The 14,591-nt window shown below is 42.5% G+C and overlaps 1 protein-coding gene across 1 annotated transcript in view; it reads left to right on the top strand.

Moving 5' to 3' along the window:
• Prmt3 (protein arginine methyltransferase 3) overlaps nucleotides 1-8,625 on the top strand; it is an 85,738-nt gene extending 77,113 nt beyond the window's left edge. The window contains exon 16 of the mRNA XM_052161865.1: nucleotides 7,735-8,625. Coding sequence (XP_052017825.1) covers nucleotides 7,735-7,844 — 110 coding nt within the window. The 3' untranslated portion in view covers nucleotides 7,845-8,625. The remainder of the gene's footprint in view (nucleotides 1-7,734) is intronic.
• The last annotated feature ends 5,966 nt before the right edge of the window (nucleotides 8,626-14,591 follow it).

The raw sequence follows: 14,591 nt of genomic DNA, 5'->3' as shown, positions 1-14,591 counted from the left end.
GCACAAGGACAGACAGACAGACCAGAGCACTGCAGTTCACCATGACCATAGTAGTTCTCAGAGGTCATAGGCTTCCACCAGTCAGAGTGCTGCCTGTATGAATAGTATTCAGTAGGGACTCAATAGGACTTTGTGGTGGGACTGTGTACTCCAATCATGAGTTACCTGCATACACCCAGCAAAGCTTCAAACTGAGACTCAGATGGAACTGAACTGCAGGGAGCACTGTAAGTATATAGGGAATGATGAAACGTGACACTGTACAACGTCCTCAATAGCTGTGTTTGTTCATATACCCAATGCAGAAAAAGATGAACTTATAAAGACCCAGAAATGACAGAATTAGCAGAGACTCATATTGAGATAGATCTGTTTTGTATGAGAACACACCTCACTGTGGAGGTGGAGACAGATGTCTTTGTGGAAGGCAGTGGGATTAGTAGCAGGACAGATTTACAGTCAATGAAATTGCTCTAAAGGTGAGCTGGGTGTTGGCAAATGCCCGAGGGAAAGGTTTGGGTGTTTAGGGTCATCCTTTGCTTCATAGTAAGTTCAAAGCCAGCCTGAGCTATGTGAGACGCTGCCTTGAAAAAGTGTCTCAGATAGATAAATAAATGGATGATAGGTAATAGACTGATAGATGATTGATTGATAGAGATGATAGACATAGTTGTAGATGAATGATAAATGTCAAAACCAGGGGAAGTTTTAACAGACATTGAATTTCTCACTGTGTAGGAAAATTCCAAGTGCCCTATCCTCAGGGTAATAGCAGGAGTCCCTGAGAGAAGCACTGAGAAGTAGGCAGAGTAGTTAGGACATAATGGCCAAGTCTTTTACACTTGATAATAACCAGAACCCACAGACTGAAGACTATTAAAACTCAAGATAAGCACAAACATAAAGCTAATAGCATGAACTACTAATCAGCATACTTAAAAAAAATACCTTCACAAGCCAGATTCCAAGCATAGAGAGGACGAAGAAAGAAAAGTCTAAGGTCCACATCAGAAAACTGACAGGATGGCTCAGTGGGGACAGATGTTTGCTGCCAAGCTTGACAGTCTAAATCAATCCTTGAGACCCACGTGGTAGAAGGAAAGGATCAACTCATAGTTCTTTATATGCGTGTGTGCCTACATACACACATTAGATAGATAGATAAATAGATAGATAGATAGATAGATAGATAGATAGATAGATAGATAGATAGATAGATAGATAGATAGATAGATGGATGGATGGACAGATGGATGGATGGATGGATGGACGGACAGACAGATGTAGTTTTAAAAAGAAAAAAAATGTGTGAGGCCTGTACATTTAGAACTACAGAACATTACTGAGAGAAATTAAATCCTAAATGATGGAGAGGTGTGCTGTGTGGTTGGTGCATTCTCCGCCCTATACACAAAGACTAACACATGCAGTGGACTATAGATACAATCTGTTTTTTAACAAAAACTTCTATTACATTTTATTTGTTTGTGTATACTGGTGCACACACTGCATAGTGCTCATGTTGTAGTCAGAGGATTTGGGGAGTTGATTCTCTCAGTCCACAGTGTGGGTCCCAGGGTTGAATTCAAGTCCTCAGGCTTGGTGGGAATGCCGTTACCTGAATCATAGTCAGTCCTAGAGATGTAAATGTAAAGTCTTAAACAGTAAAACATATGGTCAACAGATCATCTTTTGAGACTTGTGGAGGCAGGCTTATGAAAGGGAATGTTAGCAAGATTGAACTGTATGTGCCATCAAAATTATAAACTCCTCATTGGTCAGTTTCATCCAGATAAAATTCATACTTCTCCCCAAAGCCATTTATAAAGAAATCTTATCCTTCCTTTCCAGCACCCCCCTTTTAGGGCTCCAGCTACATTTTCTGGTTCTGGGGTCCTGTGGTACTTGAGGAACAAACCCAGAGCTTCATAGATCCTTGGCAAATGCTCTAGCACTGAGTTGTGTCTCTGCAGCTCTTAGATTAGTCATTTCTTAGCTCACTGTCCTATTTTCTTAAGAACTTTCTTGGATTTATTAAAGATAGTCTTCTACATATGCAGTTCTGTGGCTTCTCGGTGTGAGTCCCACTTCAGCTCTGCTCAGTTTAGAATCTTACTGGTTGTCCTCAATTGATGGTTCCTACTCTGCACTACAGGTCAGCTCATGCGTAGATCTGCTGCACATCTCCTTACACTATGTTGAGTTCTAATGGCATGCTTGTGTTCCTTTATGCTGTACTGAGTTCTAATGGCATAAGTCTTTAGCCCCTTGTTTTTATCTGTTAGTATTTGTCATATCAGTGCTGCTGTGCGGAGGGAGTACAGTAAGAGAAGAAGCACTCTCTCAAGTCCAGTTCTTCAGTCACTTAGGGTGGGGGGTGGCACAGTTTCCAGGTGCTTGACGCAGTGCTGTGTGACCGTCATGCCAACTCCTGGGTGCTTGGGCTTCTTACTGTGTTGCTAGACTTGAGCAACTTGTTTGGATTTTTTCTTGTGTGACTGAAAAGAATTTTCTTTGTGTGATTTTATGTTCAATACATGGCATGGTTTTTAGGTAAAGTTAGAACCAAGAGTCTATTTAGGAAATTTTTAAATATATGAATTTTGGTATCCATGATATAACATGCAAAATGTTTGCTTGTTTGCTTGTTTGTTTGTTTGTTTGTTTGTTTGTTTGTAGCAGGGACTCAGGTAGCCCAATCTGGCCTTGAACTCAGAGTCTACCTGAGGATGACTTTGAATTTCTGATCTTTTGTCTCCTCCTGAGTGCTGAGATTACAGGTGTATACCATCATACCATCAAGTAACATATTGTAAGCATAGCCATGCAGCTATTCTGCCTAGACTGTTTCTGCGTGTGTATGTCTGTGTGTCTGTGTTTATATCTTCAGCAATGGCCAGTGATATTTGGCAAGCTAGATTTGTTCCATGTGCGGGTAGGCTGAATACTTAGAAAGCAGAAAGGTGGCTGGACCTGGAGGTTTACACTAGGATGACAAGGGCAGGTGGATCTCTGAGTTCAAAGCTGGCCTGGTCTACATAGAGAGGTACAGGCCAGTCAGGGCTATACAGAGAGATCCTGCATCCAATTTGAAAAGAAAAAGGAATAAACAAGGAAAAGAAAAATATAAATAAAGAATTTTTCCAACTAAGAATGTGTAAAATAAGAATTCATCCAGAATCCATTTGACTAAGGAACAAAAATCCACTAGATTTTTGTTTTATTTACAAACTAGTTCTAAAAATAATTACAAATAGCTTTGTAGGAGACCTGCCTCCTGATGGAGGGTTTAGTTACAGAAGACTTGTTTTCAATTTGTGGTGTTTCTTTACCTCTGAAAATAGTGCACAGTTTTGTTAACACAGCTTACACAACAATTTTGTGTTAAAAATCCTGATCTGTTTCATGTTTAAATTTGAAAACATGCTTGCAATCAGGCTGTTTCTTTATACATACAGTGAGCTTACTCAGGGCCTTACACACAGGGTGAGCTTACTCAGGGCCTTACACACAGGGTGAGCTTACTCAGGGCCTTACACACAGGGTGAGCTTACTCAGGGCCTTACACACAGGGTGAGCTTACTCAGGGCCTTACACACAGGGTGAGCTTACTCGGGGCCTTACACACAGGGTGAGCTTACTCGGGGCCTTACACACAGGGTGAGCTTACTCGGGGCCTTACACACAGGGTGAGCTTACTCAGGGCCTTACACACAGGGTGAGCTTACTCAGGGCCTTATGTATACAGTGCGCTTGCTCAGGCTGTCTCTCTCTATTCCCCAAGAGCTCGCTGTGCACAGTCCTAGCAGCGTGTTATTTATATCTGCGTGACACTGACTAATTACTCTTATCTAGCCCACTGTGCCAGCCACTGCTTTGGCACTTTAGATAGGCATGGACAATTGAAGGGGGCTCAGCAGTATGAATTATGTGTTTACCACTGTGACCCTTCACACTATTTAATTAACTTCAGTATGTGCGTATTACACCCGAATCTTTGAAATTACTGCTATGGAAGAAAGATCTTTTGCTTTATCTTCAACCACGAGAACAGCAGCCATGTCTGCTTCTTATCTAAGGCACCTCATGTTTAATGTTCCTACCAGTGTTGTGAGTTCTTGGTATTATTTGAAACTTTTTGTTTCAAATAAAGTCAATTATTTTAACAATTCTATTGGGTGCATAATTTTATCTGTACTTTTATTGGCAATATGTCTTCGAGAGAGTCTCAATCTCTATGGTCCAGTATCTCCTGCCTAAGCCTTCTGAATGCTGGGATTATGGCTGGGTCACTGCCCAGCTTTGTGCTTGACTATGTGATTTGCCTTTATCTGATTACTAACGGCATTTTCATCTCTTACTGGAATTAGTATCTTCTGTGAGAATTTGGATTTTTGAGATAGATCACTCTGTATTCCTGTCTGACTGGACCAGGCTGGCTTTGACCTTGCCATCCTCCTGACACTGCTTTTGCCCCTTGAGTTCATGGCAACAGGAAGGCGCTACCACATCCTGCTCTTTTGCTTGGTTTTTAAGTAAGTTATTTGTTATAAGAATTGTTTGTGTAAATGGAAACAAGTTCTTTATCAGATTACTAATATCTTCATTCTACTTCCTGCTTTGTCTTTCTAAATAATAGAAAATTTTAATGAGTTTTAGCATGTCCATCATTGATAGCATGTGCTTTGTGTACAAGTCTTAAAACTTGAGCTGATTCTGATTGTGTTTCTTCTGGAACATTCGCTCTTGCTTTCCACACTTAGGTCTGTAATATATTCTGTGTTCATTTACGAGTTAGTAATCCATCTTTTCAGTTGTTCCATCTTCATTTCTTGACAGAACTGTCCATTTCCCATTTAATTACCTTGGCTCCTTTGTCAAAAATTAATGGGCCATATGCATACAGGCATCTTTCCGAGCTCACACTTTGTTCTTTTGATCTATGTATCTGTCCTTAAGCCAGGAGGACACCATCTTTATAAAATGTTGAGTGCTCTTACTTGTTCAGATTCTCTTTACATACAGATTTTAAAGGCGTCTGAGTTTCTGCTTGTAAACTCCACTGGGTGTCAGCAGGATACACTGAGTCTGTAGATCAGCGGAGAGAATGTGGTCCATCCCCTGAGCATGTCTCCTCATTCATTTTGATCTATAGCAGTGCCTCATTGTTTTACATAAATACATAGTATAAGTTCCATTTTCTCTCTGTTTAATTTACCATGGAGTGGTGTCACCTTCCCAGTTTCTGAATCAATAAATGATAAATTCAGACCAGTTTTATTGGTATAAAGTAAAGGTTTAAATCTACAAAAGTAGTTGTTTGATTGGTAGAGTGTGTGCGCCCTTCAAGCTTGAGGACCAGAGTTCAAAATCCTCAGTTCCTATGTAAAAAGCCAAGTGTGATAACACATATAATTCTGGTGCTGAAGAGGCAGAGATAGGTTGATCCTTGTCGCTCATTGGCAGACAATCCAGCCCCGTTGGAGAGCTGCAGGTATAATGGGGAACTCCCTAACTCAAAGAAATAAGAAAGTTGCACCAGAACAACTTTCTGGGGTTGGGGTAGAAGCAGGTGGATCTCTATGGCTTCAAGGCCACCTAAAGCTACATAGTGAGACTGTCACAGAAAACAAAAGTAAAATTAAATGGGCCTGGCAACTGATAGCTTCTGGGAGAGGGGCAGTCAGTTTTCTTTGTAGCCCCTAGTAAGTAGGCCGTACTCTATATAAGGACACACACACACCCCAAAAGATATATAAGCCGCACAAACTGGACTTGGTGTTTTTGTTTGGTTTTGTTTTTAAAGAAAAGAAAAGAAAAAATAAGAAAAGAAAAGCTGGGCATTGTAGAGCAATGCGGTTAGTCCCAGCACTCAGGAGGCAAAACTGAGTTCAAGACCAGCCCAGTTTACATAGAGTTCTGGGAGCCTGCCTCAAAAATAACACCGAGAGGTTACAAGGTTGGGTGGGAGGGGAAGTGAAGGGAGAATGGATCTGGGAGGAGTTGGGGGAATAGGGGTGAATATAATCAAAACAAATTATATGAAACTCTTAAAGAACTAATAAAAATTTAAGTAAAAAAAAATTAAATGAGGAGCAAGTAAGGAAGTCACACAACGTTGACCTGGTCTCTATACACAAGTACATTTTCAAGAGATACATATACAATGTTGCTAAGAACAGCCAATAGCATTATTATATATTTTAAATTGCAAATTCTCTTAGATTTAGTGAGAAAAGTAATGCCTTTGTTTCTTCTCTAAGGTAATGTCATAAAATTTATTATAATTATACAATTGTGTAATTTAGATACTAACGCCATTACAGAAAGATGTGCCTGGGTAGTGAAACAGGGTGTTTCATGTCCTCATTTGTATATTTAGTCATAGCAACTGTCTCCAGATGGATGTAAGGCATTGCTCTACAGCTGAGGAGCACAGACTTGAAGCAAATGACCTTGTTTATTAAATCCTGGCTCTTGGGTCTGGGTAGGAGCTCAGTGGGAAAGGCCCAGCCTAGCAGTGCAAAGCTGTAGGATTAGTCTCAACATCAGGGAAACAAAACAACAAAAACCTGTTGTCCCCTGACTAGAGTGTGGCCTTGGGAGTAGGACTGACCTCTCTGAGTGTCATTAGAAAAGGAGGGACAGTGTGCTTACCTCACAGCTGTTTGTAGCCATTAAGGGAAGGAGAACCTGTGAACCCCTTCTGATAGCCTAGTGCAAAGCACAAGCAGAATGGATATTCCTATCAGTTGTGTGCCGATGATTAACCTGTGCTTGGTGGAGGTTCTGGAACCTTCTGAGTAGGATCTAGGAATCATGGTTGTTCCTGATGTTCTTGAACGTGCCAACTTGAGATAGTTTTATGTCATTTTCGTAATGATACAGAGAAAAAGCTGGGAGTGTTGGCTCATACCTGCAGGGCCAGCCTTGGCTGCATAGTGAGTTCCAGGTCAGCCGTGGGCTATAGAGTGAGACCCTGTCTCAAATAATAACAGTCACAGCATAGAGGGATATATTAGGTATCAGAGCCACAAGCACACATTAGCTTACACATCAATGTATAAGTCTCTTTTAGGTTTTGCCAGATGGGTTGAGCTCTGGCCACACTGTTCTTCCATTGGTCTATGTGTCTTGCTTAACTGCAAAGACACATGGAATATATGAGTAATGAAACCATCATATCCCAAGAAGTGCTCTGTTTATTTTAATCTTGTTTTGGAGTAGAAGAGTAGATTAGTACAGGGCTTTCACTTTTAATGAGGTATATATTCAGTGTTCAGACAGTTTTACACACACACACACACACACACACACACACACACACACACACACACGGAGTCATTCTTTCTTACATCCTGTGTCAGTCCATGTTGTGAAGCTGTGCCTGGGGCTGTAGTGTGATCTTATTAAAGCAGGGATGCTGAGGTTATCACTGGCAGCCTTACCTTGTTGTTTTAATAACTCTGCAAAGAGATCTCACTCACACTAGGAAGGCATATAGACATTGCTTTGAGTCTTCAGGAAAGCCTGGCTTTGCCCTGCTGCAGGTCTCGGTGGGCAGAACTGTTGTATATTCACGGTTGCACTTCTGTAGGTTCTTCCTGTTTACAGTGGCAGGACACTGCAGGCCAGCAGCCATGTCCTGTGCCTCTGTGATCACAGAAAAGGGGAACCACTGGGTGTTGTGTTCCACTAGCCTGTTTTCATCAAATGCTGTGCCTTTCTTTGTAGGTGAAGCCTTAAAAGGAAAGATAACAGTCCACAAGAATAAGAAGGATCCTCGTTCCCTCATTGTGATCCTGACTTTGAACAGTTCAACCCAGACTTACAGTCTCCAGTGACACCATGATCTCCGCTGCCACAGAGTCTGAAGCACACCCAACTGTCTGTCTTTAAAGTGGGATAGGGCAGTCATCGGGAGGGGCAGGCTCCATGGGGCTGTAGCACAGCTGGTCCTGGCCCTGCAGCTCCTGGGTAGTAAGCCTAGATAAAGCAGAGCTCAGTGGAGGACCCTCCCTCCTCCTTCCTACCGCTTCTGCTCCTAGAGATCCTAGTCACTGAAGCCTGCTTGGCCAGATTCGCTGAAGAGACTTCCTCTCCTGCTAGACTGAGAGTCATTTGAATTGGCTTACTTTTGGAACAGTAATAGTCCTACTTTATACATATACGTATATGTATATATATGTTTCTTACTATAAATTTTGTTTTTAATAATGAGCAACACAAAGCAGTGTTTTACTATAGATTTCCTTTGTAGAGGAACAATTTTTAGTTACACTCTTTGCTTAAATATCAGGATATCTCAAGACTAGAGAGCCAGTGGACAGGACAAATATCCTGTTTGCAGAGGCTGTGCTGTGGTCCTCTCCACCACCTACAGCTCTCTTACCTCCTCAGTGTTCTCCAGCCATAGCCTAGCATTGTGGGGAAGTCAGCTTCAGGACATAGCCTAGGTGTGACAGGCTGCTTTCCAGGAGGGGTAGATGTATGCCTCTCTAAAATGCTGCCTTTTCAGACCAGGGTTGTGCCAAGGTCATGTATCCATCTGCTGATTCTATAAAATCATGTTATTCAGGTTGAAAGAATGAAAAATATCCAATAAAACTATTGAAATATTGAAAACTTCCTCATTACACTGAGTGTTTTCATGAAGTTGTAGCATTTAACAAGTCAAGGAAGGAGTTGATTTCAAGAAAATTGTGGTTTCAGAAGGCCAGCCAGGCATGTTTTTTGCCCAAACTAGACATCTCTAGATCAGGCTAGCTCTGAAGCAGCTTGGTTCCCATTCAGCTGAGATCTCAGTGGGCTTAGTCTCTTTTCTAGCCCTTCATGGAGATGCTGGCTTATGTTAACACAGTTCAGGTGTTCAGGTCAGTGCCTCAGTAAGTGGATGGAGGTGACAGTATTGGTTCCTACCCAACACAAGAGGGGAATGAAGATTACAACAGGAAAGAACTATAATCTCAGTGGAGAGGAGATAACTCACCAGACCTTGTATTTTCTTTTGCAGTATTGGAATTTAACCCTGGGTCTCACACATAATAGGGAAACAGCACTGAGCCATGCCCCAGCCTTCCTTTCCATTTTTATTTTCAGTGAACAAACATTCTCTACTATTTTAAAAAGTATTTCTCAAAAATTATCCCTCTTGCCAAGCATGGTGGTGCACACCTTTAATCCCAGCACTGAGGAAGCTGAGGCAGGTGGGTCTCAGTGATTTGAGGCTAGCATGTTTGTTACATAGTGAGGCATTGGCTTCAGGCTGGGCTTTTCATGGCAGAAGATAGGGAAGGGGAGAGGGGGTTTACTGTTTCCCTTGGACAAGCTTGTTTTGAAACTGTGGCATTTAGTGCCTCTTTTTGCAACCACTGGGTGTCTGGGATTGGCCAGCCACTTTTCTTCAGTTTCTAAATATCTGGCTTCTTGGAGCATTGAGCTCAGTTTAGGCCCCTGGCTTTGGGGTGGGTGGCAGGTAGTAGGGTATTTTTTTGGTGGTGGTGGTGGTGGTTTGGGGTTTTGTTTGTTTTTGTTTTTGAGTCATGTAGACCAAGCCTACTTTCAACTTGCCCTGTAACCAAGGATAACATTAAACTTCTGATCCTCTTGCATTCACCTTCCAAGTAGCCTGTTTGTTTTCTTATCACTTTCTCAGAATTAACCTATGTGCCTCACTTGTAGCTGTCCCTTAGGGTGGAAGAACCAGGGTCTCAAGTGCAGTTATGTGTATAAGATCAGTCTCAGGGCTCTATAGCCCCTCTTTCTGATGGAAGAAGTGTAACAGAATTGCTAAGAGCTCTTAGCCAGAGAAATAGTTAGACATGTCAGTCATCCAGCTTTGTCATGGAGGCCAGCCTAAGTCATTTCCAAAGACTGAAACTAGCTCACAGGTTTCATCTGTACTTGCTGTCTCGTAAGGAGACCAGTTTGTGGTTAGAAGCATGGTCAAGGATTGCCCTGTGCATACTCAGTACAGCCTGTTTTGGTTCACTGCCCTTTGGGCTGCTATATTCTTCATTTGAATTGCCTGCAGTTGCTATTGCATCCCCATGTCTGAGTGTGGTAATTGCTCACGGAGCTAATGGTACTTCCCAGCCCCCATCTACAGAAGGCTCCCAGCTCCTTGTCTGCTTTGGATTTTGTGTGGGCTTCCAGGTTTCTGGGAATAACAGGTTAACTCGATGCTAGTATTCAGGGACCATGTTTTCTCAGTTGAGATGAGGTAAAATCTGGGTGAAGTAAATTGAGGTAAGGTTTATCATCTGTAGAAAAGCTACTTGGGAAAGGAATAAATGTATTTTTAGTGGCAGCCATGAGAGAACAGCTTCCTCCTAGGACTCATGACTGGTCACGGCAGAGAAGACAGGCACAGCAAGACAGAGGTTACAAGGACTCTGCTTTTTAAAACCAAAAACATCAAGCGAATGAAGCAACTGGAGGTCTGTCTGTGCAGACAGAGAGTTGACTAGAAGGTAATTTTTAAACTTGTCTACTTTAACCATGCCCTGCTTAAAGGGATTTAGGAAACTGCAACTTTGTAGCTGATTATCCTAGTTTAGATAGTTCCAAGAGAATCAGCAGACACTGTGGTAGACAAGAGTCAAGCATAGTAGCACACACATGTGATCCTAGTGATGGAAACTGAGGCAGAGGCTGGGCAGTTGTGGCGCATGCTTGTAATCCCAGCATTCTGGGAGGCAGAGACAGGCGGATTTCTTAGTTCGAGGCCAGCCTGGTCTACAGAGTGAGTTCCAGGACAGCCAGGGCTATACAGAGAAACCCTGTCTTGAAAAAACCAAATCCAAAAAACCAAGAAAAAAAAAGAAAAAAGGAAAAGAAAGAAAGAAAGAAACTGAGGCAGGAAGATTGCAAGGTTAAGGCCAGCCTGGGCCATGGAGTGGTACAACTTAACACAGCCCCAAGGCTGGTGTTGATTTTTGGTACCACCTGTTAGTGCTATTCTGCAAAACTAGAAACTTCAGGTGGGGCTGGATCTGGAAGTAGGTCTCTGAAGCCAGGACCTTGCAGAGATCTTGTCCAGGGCCCCTTTCTTGGGAGCAGGTCCTTGCAGAGGACATGGGGCCTAAAGACTATTTATGGAACCTTTGAAAACATGAACCAAAAAACAGTTCTCAGGCCAAGCTTGGTTGTACATGCAACAGGCCGATCTCTATGAAAGGCAAGCCAGCCTATTCTCCATAGCAAGGTCAAGGACAGTCAGGGCTACAGAGAGAGAACCTGTGTCAAGAGAGGAAAACAGCAGCAAACATAAGTCTTCCCTCATTTTGGTCAGAACAGCGGGAAAATTGGTCACAAGTAGCAAAGCCATCACAACAAACCTACCAGATGTGTATTAAAAGCTGGGATGAAACAGTTCTACCATGAGCTGCAAAGTGGCTCAGCCAATGGGTGACTTCAGAGCCTTAAAGAATCTTTGGCGTCACACTGACCTCCAGAGCTCAGGGAACTTATTGCTGGTCGGCGGTGTTGCCATTTGGGGGCCCTGCCCAACTTCCTCTGCTGTTTACTGATGCCTCAGAAGTTGAGACAGGATATTTAGTGTGTCCTTGCCCACCCGTCAGCACGGCCATTGTTGTCTTGAAAGCTTGTCTGGTTTTTAACCTTGTCATGATTTTGAGTGTCTCCTTGCTTAAAGTGAAACTCTCCAAGTACAATGATAAATAAGTGGTTTCGAAATATCTTTACAATTCATTTGACCTTCCTAATACATTTTTCATATATTGTCTGAGCTTCTTGGCTGATAGGAAGCAATTCATATTCCTTGTAGCTGAATAATAAGTAAAAAATGTTCTGTCACTGAAGTCATGTGATTATTGAAATTTAACAGGAAAGAAGGCAACAAAGCTACAGTGTATTCTCTGCATGGAATGTGCAATTCAGTAAAAAATGGCAACATGGGAGCCCTGCCACAGGAATGATAAACCAGAAGGCTAACTTGGGGTGAACCAACTTCCTTACTCATTGAAGATTTCTATTCACTCTGTGTGTGTGGATGTTTTTCTTGAATGCATGGCTGTGTATCTCTTGCATGCCTGGTACCTAAGGGACCAGAAAGAAAACATCAGATTCCCTGAAAATGGAGATGCAGGTGGTTGTGGGCCGCCATGTTTGTGCTAGAAATGAAACCTGGTTCCTTTGGAAGACTTCTGAACTGTTGGCCCAACTTTCCAGCCCCATCCCAAATTTTTATGCCACAATAGTAAAAAATAAAACAATTGCTTATTCAAGTATTTGAATCCTGTGATATTCTTTATTAGCCTCACTTTCTGTGGGATGATATAAGATGAAGAATTTGATCCATTCTTTAATTTTTTTGAAATAAAGAGGCTGTTGTATGAACTTTTCCTGGGGCAGAAGGAAAACATTTAGTCACTCCAGCTCGGGCTTCAACAGCAGACCAAAAAGAAAGTCCACCACATCAAGACTGGCGAAACAGTGAGTTTAATTGGCGCTACCTACAGGAGCATAGGCAGCTGAAAATCGGCTACTCCACCTAACAAAATCTCCCTCAGCAACCAATAACCACCTGAATATCCTGGGGGACGGGAGGCCCCATGATGGTCTGCTAGTAGAAGTGAACACTCACAGACCAGTCACTGATCAGCTAGAATGTGAAGGTGTGAAGGCCCCAAAACTCACCCAGAAAGAGAAATCGTCTCTCCAAGTATAGTGAGCATGCTCCTGGTGATGCCCTCAAACCATGCAGGACAAAGCCAATGCTGACAGAGCATCATTGGCCTTTGAAGCTGCTTCGACGGTACAGAGCAACTGTACGGAAGTCACAGTTTTACCACATTTTGTGATCTCTTTAATCACATTAAGTATCGGCATCTTTTTTATTGCATGTATTTTGCCTTGTGTGGTTGGGGTGGGGGAGGCACATGGCACAGCACACATACAGAGATCAGAGGACAATTACTACGTGGTCTTGATACATATTCTGAGCGGGGCCTGATGGCACATGCTTCTAGCTAGGCCTTGGGAGGATCTTGGTTCAAGGTCAAGACGCTGAAATTAGAATCCTGCAAAACAAGCTCACGCCTGTGAGCTCCAGGCTTCCCAGTTTTTATCCTGTACAGGAAACCACAGCCGCCATGAGTGCTGTAGTCAGTGTCCAGAAGACACTGTTAGCACTCAGGTCTCCCTGGTGACCAGTTGAAGGCTAAGGTGCCACTCACATTTCCAGGCCAAGCCTCTAGTTTTCCCATGGCTCTATTAGCTGTTATCTTTTCTTTCTTCAATAGAACAAGAGCCTCGGGAAGGTGGGAGATTGTCCATTTTGAGATTAGTGGTAATATTGAATTGGTTTTATTTTCTGGATAATAAAATATACCAGCTCTGAGAGATCTACATAGCTCAGTGAATTACACACACACACACACACACACATAAATGTTACACCTGCCCTTTCAAAGGGCACAGTAACCCCTTGAGGTTTCATGTTGTAAGCCACACATTGGTTGGTGTAGGTTAACATTCCACATTGCAATTGACCTATAAGAAATTATTGTATGTTAGGTTTTGATGAGGCCATTTTTCATAGACTTCATCCAGAACAGCTTGCCTTAACTGGCTGAATGCAGATGCCACTAGGAGCCCTGAGCTGTGCTCTGAGACTTGGAACAAAGAGAGACACTTCTGTTCTTACTAGATGGAAGGTTTGAAAAATAAAGTTGTTTTTATGACTGCTATTTCTCTTACTGTATATGTGCTTACTGTTTTAATTAGTAGGCACAAAATTTCCTACAAACAAAGCACCTGCACACCACAAGAGCCCACCCAAGCTTGTGCATTAAGCTGGAGGGTCCTGTAGTCTCCATATGCATATATAATATGGGACTGGCTGGTTCTTTCAAAATGTAGGCAATGTAGATTTTAGAACTGGCAACAGCAGCTGTCATATTAAGCTAGCTCCCCAGATACAAAGCTTCCCTTAAAAGATTTGATTATTTCTAATTAAAATATGTAAGAAGCTGAACAGTGTGTCTAGTCTAATCCAAGCACTCAGGAGGCCAAAGAGGACTGATGGAGAATTTGAAGCAGGCCTGTGCTCTATACAAGACCCTGTCTCCAAACAATAGGAGTTTGTTCACTTATGAGTTAGTAAGTAGGTAAATAAAATGGTGAAATCGTGAATGACTCAGCAAAATCTCAACACGCTGTATAGACAGTTCTGATAATTAGGAACACTTTAAGTTCTGAGCAGGTAGTAGGAATTGTTTGAACTGCTTGTCTTCCCCGGCTAAGTTAAGGTTTCCAAAAGAACAGACAGCTCCTGTGGGCTGGGGAGTGTGTGAAACATGGGCGCTGAGGTCATCATTAGCATGCATCTCCATGTAGCCCTGCTGGGCTCCCTAATAGGATTCTTCCCAAGAACCTTTGCTTTTTGGGCTTCTCTGCAGTTCTATAGGCTGTGGCTTAATGAGCCTGCCTTTTCCTTAAATAGACCAAGGTACGGCTGAGGTCATTTAAAACACTACTGCTGTGTGTGTGTCCTGCCATTTTGTTAGATCGTGATGGCATCTGCAATATGCTAAGCCAGGAGGATCACAGCACCACCTAGCCTGTGA

The sequence above is a fragment of the Apodemus sylvaticus genome, chromosome 1 (assembly GCF_947179515.1).
Source record: "Apodemus sylvaticus chromosome 1, mApoSyl1.1, whole genome shotgun sequence".
NCBI classification, from domain to species: Eukaryota; Metazoa; Chordata; class Mammalia; order Rodentia; family Muridae; genus Apodemus; species Apodemus sylvaticus.
The sequence above is the reverse complement of the archived record's forward strand: the minus strand, read 5'-3'. Positions and strand labels throughout refer to the sequence as shown.